The sequence below is a fragment of the Pteropus alecto genome, unplaced genomic scaffold (genome assembly GCF_000325575.1).
Source record: "Pteropus alecto unplaced genomic scaffold, ASM32557v1 scaffold642, whole genome shotgun sequence".
NCBI classification, from domain to species: Eukaryota; Metazoa; Chordata; class Mammalia; order Chiroptera; family Pteropodidae; genus Pteropus; species Pteropus alecto.
The window spans coordinates 51,797-70,979 of NW_006432462.1; the positions used below are offsets into that span (position 1 = coordinate 51,797).

A 19,183-nucleotide genomic window follows, 5' to 3' on the forward strand; every position below is an offset into this window, starting at 1 on the left:
CCTAGACTGTGAAGGACAGAACTCTGAGGGCAGAAAGAGTTTCATTTTCATACCATCCCAGATCTAAGGGGAAATATCTATGTTTAATTCACTACTATAGCTAAGAAAAAGAAGAAAAACAATATATAGTTGTATAACAGAAGAGTCGGAAAATTAATCACCTGACATACAAAAAGGCCTTACGATGTTAAGTTATAAAGACGCGGAAGGCGTCAGTTCAACTTTGTTGCAGATGCTGGAAAGGTTTCCATGGAGAAGGATAAGATGTTGTCTGCAGACTGGATAGAGAGAAGAAAAACTTATCAGAAGGAATTTAGGGCTGTAGCCAGTAAAGAAATAGAGAGAGGTCTAGAAAGAGGGAGTGTGTTATTCCTTAGTTTTCTCTGCCTCCAGGAGCCGCCACAAAATAAACCTTGGGCGTGGTGATTCTCTGGAGCCTGGGAGAGGGATGTCCACTTCTGACTTCATCGAAGCCTGTGGCCAAAGGGGCTGCCTCCGACCAGCCAACATCAGAATACTTCTGGACACATGGTAGGCCCAGGAAATTACCTGTTCCTATCTTCTCACCTATGGTCAGCTCCAGAGCCAAAGGAGCCCAAAAAGTGCTGTGGTCAAGGAGGCAGGTCCTTGACCTTGGTGTTGTCTCTGGGACCCAAGGTCATGATAGTGAGGGTGATCCATGGTCAGCTTGATTATCCACCAACAGGTGGGCACCTCAGACCATTTAAGAATTTTGTACCCAGGAGAAGTTAAGGTGTGCAGGACCAGGGAGCTGGTACCTCCTTACGTGCAGACCAAAGCTGCATGGAAAGTAGATTCTACTTTATGTTATGGCCCAGAGAAGTACACCTGTTCAGGAGAGCACTAATCAAACCAGCCTCTGTCTTTTTCTCCATCTCTGGTGGTGATCAAGGCTATCTCATTGTTCTCACAAACTTTTCCCTCTCCCCCCGCCCCGCCCCGTCTGCCTAGGAGAGATTTATCTCAAGAGACTGAGGCTTTTGTAACCAGTATCAGTGCCTTTGGCTCCCTCTTTCTACTCTCAGCTTTGATTATCACTGGAATAAGAAATCCCAAAGGAATGATCTCCGAGCTTAAATGCAAGGGTGGGGCAGAAAGGGACCAAAATGCAAGGGAATAAGACTCATTAAAAAATTCAGTAACTGATACGTGGTTCAATAGTGTAGCGATTAGTACGTCTGCTTTACATGCAGAAGGTCCTGGGTTCATGCCCCAGTGGAGCCACGGCCCATGGTCTATGGCCATGCCACCCTGAACAAGCTCGAAGTCTGATCTTGGAAGCTAAGCAGGGTCAGACCTGGTTAGTCCTTGGATGGGAGACCACCTAGGAAGACCAGGTGCTGTAGGCATGAATAATAATAATTAAAAAAAATAAATTCAGTAACTAATGACCTCCATCACCTACTTACCAAAGCAGGGAGATATTAGTTTCCAGAACATACCTAGATGACAAATTTTGGTGGCTCACATTAGCCCCAGCTCCTTCAGACACAAGAAGGTGGGGGGGGGGCAATAGAGGGAGGCTCCAACTCTAATGGGTACCCCCAAGGGAAAAAAAACTGGAGAACTGGTCCCAGCAAAGTGTTCTAATGGGTAAGGTGAATTAATCAAGCTTGGTAGCGAACCAGCCTTTGGGGAAATTATGTCTTTACCAGGTGGACTAAGGCAAAAACTCCAAGTTACAGATGAATCACGCCAAGGAGAAAAAACTCTAAATTACATCTAACACTAAAATCTTGAAATCAGATGTGACTCTTTCTTTGGCAATTGAGAATGGATTTCGGTCAGCCTTTGAATAAATACTTTATTTTGTATAAGTTTTTATTAATTCAAAAACAAAACAAAATATAACACTTGGGATATAAGTTGACACAAGAGCACAAATCCATTGTATAAACAATGGATTCAGGTATAGCACATTGTGCCTTGAAAACTACTCTTCAATTACAAGTCATACTTATGCAGAGTTCAAAATCAAGTCAAACAACACAGAAGATTTTTCATCAGTTGCAGTCTCCCTCGTGCCCCATACAGTTAGTTACCCGTCTCCAGTCCCAAAATAAACTGCTCTTAAGAATTTCTTATGTGCCTTTCAGTGCATATTCTCCACATCTACATTCTTCTTCCTTAACTTTTTATATAAATAGGTGTGTATTGCTTACATACACATACACATGAACATTGAAATTGTGTTTTATTAACATAATTTTAATGAACGATTTTAACTTGGATGGGGAGAAATTGATTAGGGAGTTTGATGATTATTATCGTGTGCTTGCAAATGTTTAGAAGCAAACAGGAATGCATCTTCTGAAGAGTGTGGAAAAATACTACGAAAGGAGACATGAGATGCTTCATTAGCACAAAGGCCTGGGCACCTCAAACTCAAAAGTCAAAGCAACTTGTGGATAAATGTCAGAGTAATGTAGGGAGAAGGGAAGAGAACTAAAGTGTTAAATCAATCCAGAGTCAGAAGCTGCAATATGCTCGTCAGCCCAGCAGAGAGACCACCAAGGACACCTGCAGAACAAAGGAAGATTTCTGCTGGGACTGCTAACAACCCATTTCCCACACCCATGAAGGGGAAACAGGAAAAACAAGAGTCTTTAAGTGGCTGTCCTACACAAAATAAAATTGTTCATTCCCTATGGCTAAAAACAAGGGGAACCTATGGATTAAAGGCTGGGAACTGCCAGCAGGCCGTTCAGGCTACATATTCTTACCTTTTCACTATACCTACTCTCCCCCTTCCTCACTGTAGCTCCACATCAAAGGAAAATGGGTAAACAAAGTTTTTAAACTGTAACTCACAGGAACTAAAGAAAGGTAAATAAACTTGTATCCCCAACTCGGGACTTTTTTCCTTGTCTGGCTTTTTGTCTTTGCTTTCTCTAGTCTTTGTTTTTCCCCTTCTTTAACCCATTTCTCATGTAGGAAAAAAACCTGCAGCTTGCTGCCAGTGTTAATTTAATTTTACATAAACACACTCTTTGAGGCTGAAGCAAATCTCACTGGTTTTCAATGTGAAAATAAAATATAAAAACTGTTCTTGGAGCTATTTCTAAACAGAATTTGTCTCTAATCCTAATGTGACAGAAATGTATATAATGATCAGTATTTAATCCTCTTTTTTTGTGTAGTAAATTTCAAAGCATGGAACAACGCAAAGCAGAACATAGAATTTGACATTTTCAGCCACCGAGAATTACTGTATTTTGTAAATGGAAATACCACTACTAAAAACAGAATGCTATAAATTTGTTTCCAAAGACTATTGCTATACCAGAGTGATACAAAAATAATAATAAAAGCGAGACATTTCACGGCAAACTTTGGGGGTAAGGTTAGGACCGTAATCTGCGAGTTATCTCAGAGTAAATGTTGCAGCCACCTTCAGCAAGTGTTCTCGAGGAAAACTGGAAATGGGATAATAAACTTTCTTTTTAACTCTAACTTTGGTATGTGTTTGATTTCTTTCTACACTCTCCGCCAAGAATCCTCTTCTCTCTCAGTGCAGGGCTTGGTCTCTCCTCACTCGGGGGAATTTGCCCTGTCCTGCCTCAGGAGGCAGAACATATCTGTATTTTCTGGTTGAGTATTTCTATTGGAAAAGATTCTGTGGGGGATTAAAAATAATTTCCCTTTTCACCTTCTAAGTTCTTCTGGCTAATCTAATAATCAAATTGACATGAAACAGATCAATAGGAAAAATAAACAAATTTATTATGTATGTATATACAGGGGTTCTCTAAGAATATAGGACTCAATCAGGCAGTGGAGGCTTAGATGTCGGATAAAGGAGAGGGAGACAGGAGTCTGGGACTCTAAAGGGAAAGTAGGCAGTTGATGGGTAGATAAGAAGGAGCAATTATTTGGTAAACAAATTCTCGCTGGGCCACCCAGAAACAATGGGAACACACAGAGGGGAGTCTAGCAAACAGACTTTGCTAGAGTCCTCCCTGTCTGCTACACTCAGTTCATATTCTGATGCTAAAGTGATAGTTCTCTTCCTTTAAGGAAGTTTTTCTATATGAATTCCTTTAGGCAGGTAACGGGGGATGTTCGAATGTTCTTTCTGGGTCTTTCATTTCTTAAAAATAATCAGCTTAAAATAATCAATATCCCCAAAAGGCATATTTTTGGGGTTGCACACTCTGCTCCCTCTCAATTTTAAGGCTTTTCCAGAGGTAGCTCAATGCCATTAGGTGCCATGTATACCCTCAAGAATTACTGAGGCTGTTACACTAGATGCCAAACACAGCAAAATGAGGAGGCAAAACCATTCAGATCAGGATAGTTCACAGGATAAAAATGATCTAGTGTTGTTTTTTGTTTTCAAAATGAAAGCAGTTAAGACCTAGACTGCCTTCCATTTACCTGACCTTCCCTTTTTGGGAGAAATTTGGCCTCAACTTGGATTTCGTGGTTATGGTATTGCTCCATCCCCAAAGGTCAACAAAATAAAGTCTATACTGAGACCTCCTAGGAATGAGACTTCCTAGTACTCTGAGACTACACTATCTGACCAAAAGGTTGGTCATCAATGCATCCTTCCAATTGATTTATGACCTGGAGGGAGAACTGTGGATGGAAAATTGGGTTCTACGGAAAGTAACCTCACAGGGTGATCTGATTATAAATTCTAACTGGGCAGGACATAGGGGGTAGTCACGCTTCAGGCATATAACTTCTTTTGTTAAAGGCCTAACTTTGCCTCAGGCGAGCCCTATCCATTTTTTCTGCGTATCTAACACACCTTTAAAATAAACTGTAACCACTCTCAAGAGAGCACAGAATCTTGTTAACAATCCTGTAATACAACGCCTGCCTGGCTTTCTCCCAGCTCATGTAATCTTCCTGAGTTTCTTCTTTAATTTCAAATGCATAAAAGAAGTTGCATAAACTGTTATTCTTGGGAGCATTTGAGATCTTGCTCCTCCGCACATGTCATCAGTTTGGCTCAAATAAACTCTTATAAAAAAAAATTTTTTTTTAATGAGTCACTGAAAACCTCACCAGGAGCAGGAAACATTGTTGGGGATAACATCAATAACAACAAATAATGTTTATTTAGCACTATGAGCCAGGCACTGGGATTGGAATGTGCTATATCTTCTATTTAGTTGAATCAAAATCAAGAGAGGGTGTGTATATATTATTATTATATTCATAGTAGAGTTTTGTGGGTTTGTTTTGTTTTGTTTTGAATACAGAGATGTTAAAAATCTTGCTCAAGATCACACAATAAATAGCATCCGAGATCTGAACCTAGGCAGTGGGACTGATGTCCTGAGCTCTTAATCCCTTACGTGCATCTCTCTTTGACCAAAGTCTAGAGTGCTACATTCTGCCAGATATGATGTCAAGTTCTGGGTCACAGAGGTAAATGATAACTACCTTCCTGGATTGCTATGACTATTAAATAAAATAATGTATGGAAAAGGCTTTCGAGGGGGTTATTTTGTGAGGTTTTTAATTCTTTTTTTGTTTTTAGTCCCCTCCACAAGTTTGATTGATATCGAACATTGTATAAGTTTAAGGTTCTCAATATAATTATTTGATATATGTATATACTGCAAAATTATTACAATAGGTTTAGTTAACATGTTACTTCAGCAAAAGGCTTTGTGCTATTGTGAAAGCCTGCCTTCTAGACAGCCCCCAATGATCCCTGCCTTCTGGTGTTCACATCCTTGGATAGTTCTCTGTCACAGGGAGCAGGACATTGTGGGACGATGGTGTGTGATTTCCAAGATTGGGTCATAAAAGACATTCTGTCTTGTTCTTTTGAATCACCTGCACTAGTGGAAGCCAGATGGCTGCCATGTTGTGAGAACACTCAGGCAGTCCTATGGAAAGATCTACATGGTGAGGAACTGAGGCCTCCTGCCAACAGCCAAGGAAAAGAGCCATCTTGGAAGAGGATTCTCCAGCTCTGGTCAAGTCTGTCAAATTTTTAGATGAATAAGCCAACATTTTGAGTGTACCTGATGAGACTCTGAGTCAGATGCAATCAGCTAAGCCACAATAACTGTGAATTCAAAAATATATATTGTTGTTTTTAAGCCATTCAGTTTGGGGATAATTTGTTTTGTATCAATAGATCACTTGGTTGTGCTTTTTTATGCTTGGTACTCACTTATTATTATCACCACATCATTACTATTCTCAGGTTTGGAAGATTTGTTGAAGAAAACATTCAACAAAAGTCTAATGTTCATAGATACAAAGAACTGATGGTTGCCAAATGGGAGGGGGGTTGTTGGGCTGGGTATAAAAGGTGGAGGAATTAAAAAGTACAAAATGGTAGTCACAGGGTTGTAAAATATAGCATAGGGAATACAGTCGATAACATTGTAATAACTATGTATAGTGCCAGGTGGGTACCAGGCTAATCGGGGATCACTTTGTAAATTATGTAAATGTCTAACAACTATGCTGTACACCTGAAACTAATATTAAATAATGGTGAATGTCAACTGTTATTGAAGAAAAAGATTTTTTAAAAAGTTTTGTGGCCAACTGTTTTGTCCTCCACCCTCTGAGATCCTGCCTCATCATCTTACGTTTAATTCTGCTTGTCCAAATACTGGATCACCTCTCCCTCTCTTCTTCTCTAAGATAATCTCTCTAGCTCTTAGGTGCTTGGACCAATACCCTCCTGCAAGAACTCCAAGTTTGTGGCTGAGGAACCCAACACTGAGATCATGTGATGCTTTGCCTTTGCTCTTCAAGAACGTTCTCATTTTGTATACTTTTCCTTAAATTCCAGAGGTGCTGGTTCCCATTCTGGAAAATATTCCTGTAAGTTGGTTAAGGGGCCCATGGGGAAGGAACTTTTTCCTCTTCCTCCAAGGTGCTGTCAGTTGGTCTAACAATCAAATAGACATGAGACAATCATCAAATTTAATTACATACGTATGGGAACCTCACGTACACGAGACACAGGGAAAACTATATTTATGTATGTGCATGTATGTGCGTGTCTGAAATATTCTAAACTAAATATGAGGTAAAGAGTGGGCAGAAGGTCATTTGCTGGATAAGAACAGATGCTCAGTAATTAGAAGTTTGCCCTGCCCTATACCTAGGTCATAAAAAGTTATTTCTGATGACAACTCATCATGGGCAAGGCCCCTGATTTAAATTCTTTAAGGGAAAGGTGGAAGTTTCTCATGAGCCCGCAGGATCTCAACTGCCTTCAGCTTGAAATAGCCCACATACTACAGAAGCACATGTTGAGGTGACTTGGTATGAACCCTCTAAGGAGAAGTCATTCTCACATTGTTACAACCTTACTCCCACAAAAGGATGCCATATATTTAATGAGGGATAAATATTAAACCAATGTTATAAGCCCATATAATCACATTTTACTCAAGAAATTTAAATGTTTTCACTGGCCACTAGTTGAATTCAAGGGGCTAGACCAGGTAGGATGACAGATGAGTTGGTTAAGGCTAAGGCTCTTGCTCACCAGCAGGTGGATGTTCCCTTCAGTGAAATGAAGCCCTACCTCAGTGTGGCCAAAGGCCAGGGATGGAGACACTAGGAGGAATGCTTGATTCTAGAGCCTGGGTGGAGTTAGCAGTGGCAATTATAGGTCACTTAGTATATTCCAGGCCCTGGATGCACCTTGTGTACATTGACTAACTCAATAGTCACAGGCGTTAAGTGGAGATAACAGATGCACCAGACAGAAGAACCAAACAGAAGGAATGATAAATGGTACCATGAACTGCGGCCCAACCTTGTTCAGCCTAGTTTCTGAGCATCATGCACATTCATGCCTTATTAGCTAAGTAACTAGAGATTCCTGAGGTTTAAGTTGGAGAATCAGGTTAACGTAAGAGGACACCAGATGGTTAACATGAAGTTACCTTTATTTCTGACCATTTCTTTACAACCATTCAAACAGGGGTAACTCCCACATCTATCTTCAATGCCTGAATCTCCCTCTAGAAACTTAAGATTCATACATCTAACTCTACAGAACACATCTCCTCAAAGAAACCATTAACTCAAGTCAACATTTCCTCCCCTACCCCCTGAATCACCTCTCCTTTTCCTGCTAACACAGCATTTGTCTGAAACTGTGGCTGCTGTGTTCCTTTAAGAAGTACTTATGTCTGAGCTTCAGTATCCAAGTGCCTAAAACAAAGCCTATGATTGTGCACCCAGCTAGAAAGATGTATAACAGGGACACAGAATGGGGTCTGGGTCATAGAAGGTTCTGTCACCACAGTCAGGACAGCGGTTGGCACTGAACCAGACCATGCTGGGTCGCCCCAACTCCTGCAGCATCTGCCTCAGCTTGGCGTGCAGCTGGGCAAGTAAGCCCAGGTGGAGGGTGCCACGGACATCCTCGTAGCTCTCCAAGGGGGTAGGGTACAGCACATGGCTCAGGTTTTTCAGCCCGATGGTGTGGCGCAGCAGGTTCTCCAAGACAGCCATGGAGATGGGGTTTCCACAGAAGCTGAAGGTTGTGAGCTGGGAGCAGCGGCTCAGGGCAGGCAGAAGTACTTATGTCTGAGCTTCAGTATCCAAGTGCCTAAAACAAAGCCTATGATTGTGCACCCAGCTAGAAAGATGTATAACAGGGACACAGAATGGGGTCTGGGTCATAGAAGGTTCTGTCACCACAGTCAGGACAGCGGTTGGCACTGAACCAGACCATGCTGGGTCGCCCCAACTCCTGCAGCATCTGCCTCAGCTTGGCGTGCAGCTGGGCAAGTAAGCCCAGGTGGAGGGTGCCACGGACATCCTCGTAGCTCTCCAAGGGGGTAGGGTACAGCACATGGCTCAGGTTTTTCAGCCCGATGGTGTGGCGCAGCAGGTTCTCCAAGACAGCCATGGAGATGGGGTTTCCACAGAAGCTGAAGGTTGTGAGCTGGGAGCAGCGGCTCAGGGCAGGCAGGATGGCAGTGAACTGGGGGTCCATGATCCCGCACTCATCCAAATCGAGGTCCTGGAGTGTCGCGGAGGCTCTTTCTAACAGAATTTGGAGGGGCTCAGAACTTACATTGGTCAGGTTGACCCCGCTGAGACCCAGGTCCTTCAGCTGACTGACATTCAGGTTCTGGGACAAGTGCATCAAGTCGGTTTCCGAAAGCAGGCAGTTAGTGATGGACAGGGTCTCCAAGGGGGTCTTCAGGCACCTGGGGAGAGACAGAGCAGTTAGTTCTGGGGAATGGAGCTGGTGGGCAGGAGGTGAAGATGACCCAGGCCTTAAAGGAAGAGAGGCCCATTTCACCAGAACCCAAAGTTTTCTAGATGATGGTCAACCCTCAGGATGCCACCTGGTGAAAAGGAGGCATTCAAGTCAGTGCAAGTCTGAGTGGAGTCCTTCCCTCCATCACTTATCTGCTGTGTAACTGGTTCAAGTGAATGAAACCCCACACACACTCTTTGCTCTTCCGTCAAGCAGAGCACATCACACCCCACCTACAGGTATTTTGAGCATGAAGAAAGGTAAAGATGGGAGGTGCTAATAGGGGAGCCTGGCCTGACATCTCAAGCAGGAGAGAAAACCAGCAAGTTTTAGTACGGGGTGATATGGGGTGATATGACCGGAAATGCTTTCAACTCAGGCTTCCTTTTGACCACAGCTTTGACTCCCATCACTTTGATCTCTGTGGCTGATAAGGCTAAGGGAGCAAGTGCAGAAAGGGCTAACCTGGGCAGTCTGGCAATATCTAGTGGCGGCTGCCAGCCTGCAGGGACTAACTTGGATCACTAAATCATCCACAAACTATTCCTTTTTACAATTCCTTACTTCAGAAGCCTGCATTTCCCACATATTTCCTTAGCTGGAGCCTAAAGCAAAGCTTGAGAGACAGGCAGTTTGAGGCAGGGTTGAAGGAAGAGGCTCCTGCAGACAAAGTGCTGAGGGCAGAGCTTACAATCTGAGACCTCACATCTGATGAGCTTTCCCCTCATCCCTGCCCTCAACATTCACTTATTTTCCATCATCTTCACTTAGACATCATTTCCTAAGTGGGAGACTTCCCAAAGCCACCCTCATCTGGCCCAAAGCCCCCATTACACAGATTCCTAGCAAGCAATCCCTCTAATAGCATGTCCTAGTTCACACCTCTAACTTTTATCTGAGGGATTATGTGACAACGGACAAAGCAGCGAACAAGACACTGAGTGGGTGGACCTTCTAGTGACTCATGCACTCTGGCACTGTTGATGGCTGGCATACAAGAGAGGCCCATTATTGCTGATGAAATGAAAAGCGGATTGCTCTAGTCTCCAGAGAAACCTCACCATCCCTCACCTGAGCATCTGGTCCAGGCGACCTTCAAGAAAAGAAATAGAGTCCAAATAGAGCTCCTGGAGGTGGAGCAGGCTGAGGAACTGAGAGGTGAACTGGCTGACATACTGTTGCTCCTGCTCCAGGGTGATATGAGAAGACATGTGGATGTGGGAGAGGAGGAGCCGGTGCAGATTGCCCATCTGGCCCAGGTAAGGAGCAAACTTCTCCATGGTGGACAGTTTCCAGGTGCAATTCACTTCCAAATCCTCGACAGAGTCGAGCTGCACCATTTTCAGGATCTTAATATTTTGAATTGACACTGTGGAGATCTTCAGCTTCTTACAGCGCAGGTGTATCAAACCTTTCCTCTGCCTGACTTTTTTAATGAGGTAAGTGAGGGTCTCATCAGGGGTGCCTGCCTTGAGGCAAAGGTCTATGAATACCTCCAGAGGGGCCAAGGGTGACCTTGGCCCTGTATTTGAATTGTCTACTTTCTGCCTCTTCTGGATTGGCTGGGCCACCTCTGGCTCCCACAGTGGACACATATTGGTCACCTTGTTTCCAGACCACACTGCCCAGAAGTCCTGATGCACATTCTTTTGTAAATCTAGCACTTGCAGTTTCCATCTCCTGCAGGGAAAACAGGAGACAGACCGAGAAGCGTTAATAACAGGGAGTAAGACTACGAATCTAGAAATCTACGCACCTGGACCAGACACCTGATTGTACTTTTACTCCACACCCCAGATATCAGCTGCTCCTTGTACTACTGGAATCCTTCCTGGTCCCCATTTTGGTACCTTTAAGTGCCACCAGGAGGGGGTGAGCGCAAGTTCCTTTAGTCAACTCTGCACCTCAACAAGCCCTACATGTCCAGAAGCCTGTTCCCAGAGTGACCCCAGCAATGGCACCAACAGCTCTCTGAGCATCTTCACTGACACCATCAGAAGGCTCTAGTTCTCGCTTCGGCCCTGTACCCTCCCTGACTCCAGCTGCATCCACTCGGACCTCCAAGGCCCTATCAGACTGTGAGATCATCCTCACCTAGGGCGAACCTCCTGGGAAAGCAGGAGGTCAAGTCCATCAAGCGCAGCCTGGATGGTCTCATGGTACGGCTGCTGCTCCTTCATCAGGGCTCCGAGAGGGAGGCAGGGGAAGGGCCAGGCCTGCACCATGGCCTTCAAGGTCTTGCTGTGCCTCCCAGCAAAGGCCGCCATGAACAGCGGTGGGAAGAGCTCCACGGGCAGCAACTCGAGAGAGGAAATGGCCAAGTCCTCATCTTTCAGCAGGCTATGACATGCCAGTTCCAGGAGTCTGTCTGGAGCTGGGAGGTTCATCCTGACAAATTTGCTCTGAAACAGACCCTGGGGATACATTCAGGGAATGCGGCGTTGTAGTTAGACCGAGCACAAGAAACCCCATCATGCTTCCACCCTTCAGAGGAACTAGCCGAAGGAGTCCTCAGTTTACCCTGATTCCATTTTCAGCTCGGGGGGCACAAAGCTGCAGCTCTGGCAGCAAGACAATCCCTGGCTGCATTCCATATCTATCCACTGCCGCATTTAATTCTAACCCCACTCTGGAGTAGGAGGAGCCTAACACCTGACCACACCCCTTTCTAGGAAGTCTCTGGTTATCCTCAAGGACTGAAAACAACTGGAATAAGAATCACATGACCCAGCACAGCCTCTTTTTAAGCTCCAAAGAAAAACTCAGATGGGAAAGATAAAAAATACAAACCTTAAAAGTAGCTTAACCACATTATATAACACGTGGAAGCTGGAGATTTTATTTCTTGTTTCTTCTACGAATATATTAGAATAACCCCTTTGTTCAAGAGAACAAAGAGGTCACATGCGGAATAGTCTCCATTCAAAAACATTCTATGAATCTTCTAAGCTTTTAGTTAGTAAAGTCACAAAATCATAAATAAATGATATGAACTATAATTACTAGTCATAAACTAAATATTTTAAATGTCATCAATCTACAGCCATGTCACCCTGAACAAGCCCGACCTCATCTGATCTCAGAAGCTAAGCAGGGTCAGGCCTGGTTAGTACTTGGATGGGAGACCACTTAGGAAGACCAGGTGCTGTAGGCATAAAAAAATAAAAGATAAGGGATTGTAAGCTGACAAGGTCTCTGCAATGTGAGAGATCAACCAATGGCTGCCTCACCCAAAAATAAATAAATAAATAAAATGTCATAAAAAAATTCCAACGAATTAGATTTCTTTTAATTTGAAAATATCTGTTTAGTTAAAAAATATGGGTATCCCCCACTTCTCAAGACAACTGGAATCAAAATGTTTGAGACTAAGGCAAAAGTGCACTTACAGGCAAAAGCAAAGCCTGCTCACTTGTAAGTAAAGGAAAAAAACGACAAAAAGAAACCTATTTAATCTTAGTCTGCAGGCCTCTGGAGATCCTAGCTGAGGGCTTTAAGATGGTAGTGAGGGTGTTCAGTTGGTAGTGTCCCCAGCCTGATGCTCCTGACTCCCAGAAGACCTTGGCAGTGACTCATGCCTCAGCCTCTGGTCCCTCCTCTGGCTTCTCAGAAGAAATTATAGCCCTTGCTGGCCACACCTTTTTTCAGATTCTAGCTGAAATTTCAACTTCCAACTGAATGCAAATCCTTATTACTGGGTCTCCACACAATTAACCCTAATTTGGTTTTTTACTTTCTTCATACATGGAACTGAATAGTATGTCCATTCAAGGAAGAAAAAGAAAAGGAAACCAACCTGGAGGTATGCTTGCTGGGGGAGTTTGGGCCTCATCAAAATTACCCAAATATTTGAATTAAGCCAGCTTCATGCAGACAGTGGTGTAATCCCAAGAGAAAAAAGAAATAAAAAATAAAATACCTGAATATCAAATAGTCACTTCATTTCCTAAAATTGCAAATCGTATGTATGCCTATTCACAGAGGGACAGAGGCACAACTGAGGGATGGCTGGTGTTCTAGATTTTGAGGGTCAAGGCTTCCCTGATGGAAGTCGGGTCACAATCACTAGTAGTTGTCCAGAAGGGAAAGGTGGGCATATGTAATGGGACCGAGGGAATTACCCAAAACAAGGTAAACGTTTTATTTGCAGAATTCAGACTTACATCTGGATAAATGTGAGAACTTACAAAGGGATGGCTAACGGAAACCAGGTGGATCCCTGAAATCCAATGTGAAGAGTTAAGGCCATTTCCTCTCAGAAGGACTAAATCAGCTCAACAAACTGGCTAGAGAAGATTAAATGTAGGAATGTGGGCTGGGGAGAGGCCAGAAGAGAGGTTTATTGACTAAACCTGGGACACGACTTATCTAATTCTGAAAGCCACTGAGGAGTGATGGCTGTGGGCTCTTTGGAATCTTGGAGGCACTGAGAGAAATAAATGTGGACCGAACACATGGATCCTTGTCATCAAGGAGCTACCAGAGGACCTTCTCTTTAGGCTCAGAAATTCTCTTCCACATCCCAGCCTTTCATAGTAAGATCAGGCCCAGGCCTGTTCCAGGAGCCTTGACCCTAAACATGATCATCAAAGGCCCCTTCCCAAGTATATACTGATAACTGATGTTTCCTTAATCCTAGAAAACTGATGCAAATGCGGCTCCAAAAAGACCCTTCAGTCCCCGTCCCTAAGCCTCTGTTACAGAGCACCGTTGGGCACAAAAATAACACTTAGGTTTTTCCTCTCTCCAGATTAAACAGTGCATGATCATCAACTCCTTCTTCCTCACAAGATCAGAAGCTGTATTAGGCATTTAAGCATCTGCCAAGTGTTGGGACGTCCCCATGCCATGCTGGATCACACACTGGTTCTTTTGAAGTTTCAAAACACAAAGAACCTCTCCACCCAAAGAACTGTCCTGGTTATTTTTTACCCTCTGTACTGTAATGCCCAAACATTTCTTATTCTGATGGAGAGGGCCCACATGACAGATTACCATAGTGGTGTTGACCAGAAAATTCCACACTGGTTGATTCTGGAAGAGGTTGAAACTGCAATTAGATTTGATATTGTCTACTTTTGGTATTGTGGGTTTTTAGCATGACTGATGCCATTTTGGGCCTGTGGTTTTTTTCCCTTTAACAGACTTCACATGGACCTCAGGAAAACTGGAAAATTGCAGGAATCCAAGCTTGAGCATTTTTATGGGATCCCAGCATCTACAAGATCTGAGGAGGCAAGAGGGACCACTGTCTTCAAATGACCTTGAAACAAAGTATGACCCAAACACTCCCTCATGAGGCAAGGGACACATGCAGAAAGAGAGGGGTCTCCAGTCAAAACAGGCCAGGAGGGGTAAACGGTTTTGACTGGGGACCCCTCTCTTTCTGCATGTGTCCCTTGCCTCATGAGGGAGTGTTCGGCTCATACTTTGTTTCTGTCCATCTCCACGCAGAACCTGTTTTTCCAGGGTACATGCTGTGGCACTGGAGGCAGGAGCACATCTGCATGAAGAGCTGTCCTTCCTACTCAGGATGATTCCCAGGGCTACACATGGATTTGGGGGATGTTCCTACCATATCCTGGTCACTTGCTCTCCTCATGGTCCTCATTTGCTACACAGGCCAGAGTAGAGTAGCCTCTGAGCTCATGAGAGGGGCTGTCCTGCCTGGCACCATTACCTCCTCTAGTCACAGAATTCCTACTGGGATTCCAAAGCATCTGCCCCTGGGGCCTTTTTGGGCACTTTAGAATGCTTCTGTTTACCATTTCCCCCTCCTGGCCTGTTTTGACTGGGGAGCCCTCTCTTTCTGCATCCCTAGAATGCCAACCCCTCTCTCCTGAGCCTGGGGTGTGGCCAAGATGCTGGGGGAAAACCCTTCCACTACTACTAACAGAATCGGGAATTCTTCCCAATTCTGAGCTATTTTGGAGAACCTAACAAGTCACAAAGTATAGAAAACAAAAGCCCAGCTGCTTTTCTGGATCTGAAGAGGCACTGTTGGAATGCTGGAAGACAACCCTTCCCGGGTTCCAGAGGAAGGCCTCAACTCTGCTGGTCCTGCTGGTCCAAAGCATCTGCTCCTGGGGCCTAGTCCTCATATAGGGGCTCTCCCATCTTCAGCTCCCTTAACTCAGCCTTCAAGCTGACAAGATTCCCTCTGGCTTCTTTCCCTCTGGAGTCAGACCTCTTACCCTGAACTATTATTTTACCCCCCATACCTTTTTGAAAGCAAAGTCTCTGTTGGCCTTTCCTGTCCCTTCCCATATGCAACAAGATCTGGTTTCACCTCAGATCCAACATCTAGAATTAAACAAGGGATTGTCTCTCTTTCTTCCTCCCTAAGGAGGACCTGCCTGATGTCCAGGTCACTCTGGGTTCAGCCAGTTATTGTCAAGGGAGGTGCTTCTAGAGGCACAGTTGGGGGAGCGGAGGGACTGAGAGAATGAGGGAGGGAGGGAAATGATAGGAGAGCAGGGGCAAGGTTTTCTGGCTCTCACAGAGTTGTGTGAGAGACTTGTGTCTGAGACCACAGGGTGGGGGAAGAGGCACTGTGGGCCTGGACTTGTGGACTGGGAGTGGCCAGAGCACCTGGATTTGTTTGACCTGGCCTACGTGAGGGGCCAGTGGCTGTTCCCTTACCCCAAAGGCACAGAATCAGGTCAATGGAGAGCCTGGGGTGAACAGGAGACAGTGGCAAGCACTAATCCTGGACACAAAGTTAGGGAGAGGTCTGGAGGGAAGGGGAGAGCTCAGCCTTAGCATTTGGCCCCAGAGGAATGTTCCTTGGGACTTTTGCACCTCAGCCTCATCAGACTGTGAGAACTGTGCTTCTGAGGGCCAACTGATCCCCTTTCCCTTTACTCAAGACGACTCCTCTCTCAATCCTCGATCTACTCAAAAACATTTGAGAGTCTAGCACACATCAACTGCTATTCTGGGTGACACCCAGTGAAAGTGTCTTTCTTTCAGGGCATCTCTGAGGAATGGATTGGGAGTTCTGGGCAGCACTACTCTATTGAGTAGTAAATGAGCTAAAAAATAAAATAATCGCAGGCTAATCTTGGTTTGCCTGGTAGAGCAGGACCATAAAAATGACCTTGCCAGCTTGACTGTGCCAAGCAATCTTAATCCATAGATTATGGACAATCAAAACTTAATCCAAAACTTATGATTTTTCTGTGGCCATTACAATTTTTTTTATTAAACATTAAGTATTCTCTATCAGTCATAAATATATAAATGAATAAAACAGTAAAACTATTTAGTACACTCTAATTTTTAAATGTTGAGACTTAAACCGTTGTTTCTTTGTCAAAGATTTTTCAAGAGTAGTTTGAACACGTGTGTCTCATAACTTTCCTACAGAGTGAGCATTTTTTCTATGCCTTGAATGAACTGTTACACTGCTTTCTAAGTTTGGATAGGTTTCCAACATTTTATCTTTCTTGTTCTCTACCTATTTCTGAGAGAGTTCCTTTAATGTGAAGATTTTTGCCAGCATCCTTTCCTCTGGGACATCTCCAGCCTTTCTGTCACAACCATGTTCATCATTTATACTTCTGTGGGAGTGGAGGATTATGAACTTGAAGCTGGATCCTGAATCACGGTAAGTAAAAATTACTTGTGTTTGGTAGAATTGGGGCGACACAGAATGAGTTTCCTGGCACCTAGTCCAGGGCTCCCTGTCACTTGGGCCAGTTGTATGGGATGTGATTGGAGAAGTCGCCTAAGAATGGGTACATCCCACTCTATGTGTGGCAGCAGTGGACAAGGTCAGGTGTAAGAGCAGTGAATAGAAGCTTCCATTTAGGTGACATTACCCATCACAGTCCAGGGGCCCGGCAGCTGAGGTCTGTGGGCCCTGCCAGGTATTCTACGAGGATGGAGCAAGGGGAGCAATATTCTCAGGAGAAACCCAGAAGAATCTGTGCTCATTGTCACCTCAGCTCACACCTGGTTTCCCTGGTATGTGAGGCTCTGAGAAACTCCTGGAAGGAAATACCTCTCTATCTTGTACCCCCTTGGCAGAAGTAAGCAAATTTGCTGATGGGGTGTCACCCCCAGAATCTGTGGAGATGTGCATGGAAGCCCCTCCCACGTTTGAGGCAGAAGGTAAGAAGGGTGTGGGGAGCCCGACCCAGAGCTGGGGCTCCAGGAGGCAGAGCTCTGGGGCCTCTCCGCCGTGGCCTGGGCTCTGTTCTGCTCATCCGCCTCACTCTCTGCACAGGTGAGACACACTAAGGAGGGGACCTTCTGGCAACCAAGAGCTGACCCTCCTCTTCTGTCCCACACTCACCTCTGCATGTTTTTCCTCTCAGAGTCCTGGACCTAGTCTGTACTGACTTAGCCTCAGTGTGCCTCTGGGATAGAAGGTCACCATTTCCTGCCCCGGAGGTGGCAGCAAACTGGGCTTTACAACCAGGTGTCCTAGTATCAACAGTACCGTGTACTGCCCAACACTCCCAATGCATGAGGTCATGCTTGGGCCTTGTGTCTCAGCTCCAAGTCAGGCCACATGGCCTCCGTGACCTCCTGGGCTGCAGCCAGAGAACATGCTGTGCACTATCGTTGCTCTTTTTCAAGGAGTATCCCTTACCCTCTGTGGTTCAGGCCCACGGGGAAGTGAGACCAAAACCTACTCAATACCAAACACAAGTCAAGTCTCTGGGGTCTGATGCCAGTCCTGTTCCTTCATCCCAGTTTCTGAGCATAACCGTGGCTTTGAGAATGAGGTCTCCAACATGCTACAGTTACATCTTATAAAACGGCAGCAGGACAAACGCTCTCTTTGGGAAATGACTTGAGAAAATATGGACTGCTTTTGCTCTTCCTCCCTCATGAGGGGCCCAGGATGCAGATTCCACCTAGCTCCTTGAAGAGGAAGATAGGAGGTGACAGTGCTTTTAGGAACACCGAAGAAGGTTCAGGGGAACAGCTTACCTGAAGATGTTTTCCGCCCACTCTGGTCCCGCTCAGACTGGCCTCAGATCCTCCAATACTTGTTTTCCCTGGTCTCCTATCTTCTCAGTCACCTGTGTCCACTCAAGTTTGAGAACAAGAACCAAAATACTCCAAAAACAAGAGGGCTGTGTGTGAACACGAGTATTTAGAAAGCTATGGGCTCCTGTGAAAATCTCTAAAAACACTGCTGAGGAAACTGAAAACTGGAGACACAGTCCTGCCCTTTCAGTGGAACTCACCTCTTATCTCCAAACCTGACCACCAATTACTCATCGTCTGAACAAGAGAACAATCTGAGTAACACCTTGCGCCGTCAAAAGCGACTCTTACCTCAAGACAATTACTACTGTCCAGCAGCCAGCCGCGTTTCTGCCTCTTCTTCTGCCCGCCCGTAGGAGCCAGGTTCCCAGAGCAGCTGCCCCATCTCAAGTACATACCCGGCCAACAAATGTTATCGAACTACACGCAGATGCCAGAGTTCAATTAATTTTTACAACTTAAAACTCCTAACTGCGGCCACTTTTACGGACACACGACACGGCCTGGGCTCATCTGGGTAAACCACGATTTTTCGTTTGGTCCTCACATGGAAAACGGGGCCGGGGGAGGGTTTGGGGGCTACTGTGAATAGTCCAAAGTCGCCCTGCGAGAAAGTGGAGGAACCAGGGTTTGAACTTACGTTTTCTTCAGACCGCGCTCCTCACCACGTGGCCTCTCTACACAGCCGCTGAAGAGAAAGAAAGTGGCGCTGACTCAGCAAGTTCCGGGGAGCTTGGCCGGAAGCAGCGGTATTTAACCAATCCTGGCTTCTGGTTCAGTCTCGTGCGAAATCTCACGAGATCCTGGGATACGAGTGGGGTCGCCCAAGGAGTCCAAAAGGGGTTGTTTAAACAAGCTGGGAGGGGATGGAGGAGGGGTGGTGCCTGTGGCCACGCCCCACCAAGCTGCAGGGGGTGCGAGTTGGGGGATGGGGAGGCCGTAGGGGGA

The 19,183-nt window shown here is 45.1% G+C and overlaps 1 protein-coding gene and 1 pseudogene across 1 annotated transcript; one reads left to right on the forward strand and one right to left on the reverse strand.

Moving 5' to 3' along the window:
• Positions 1-8,602: 8,602 nt before the first annotated feature.
• On the reverse strand, positions 8,603-11,619 carry PRAME (preferentially expressed antigen in melanoma). The gene is made up of 3 exons (XM_015585945.1): positions 11,327-11,619; positions 10,304-10,912; positions 8,603-9,179 (listed from the first exon to the last, which is right to left on the reverse strand). Exons 1-3 carry the CDS (start codon positions 11,617-11,619, stop codon positions 8,603-8,605), a joined length of 1,479 nt encoding a protein of 492 aa, XP_015441431.1.
• Positions 11,620-12,267: 648 nt separating this feature from the next.
• LOC112476187 lies at positions 12,268-12,386 on the forward strand (annotated as a pseudogene).
• The last annotated feature ends 6,797 nt before the right edge of the window (positions 12,387-19,183 follow it).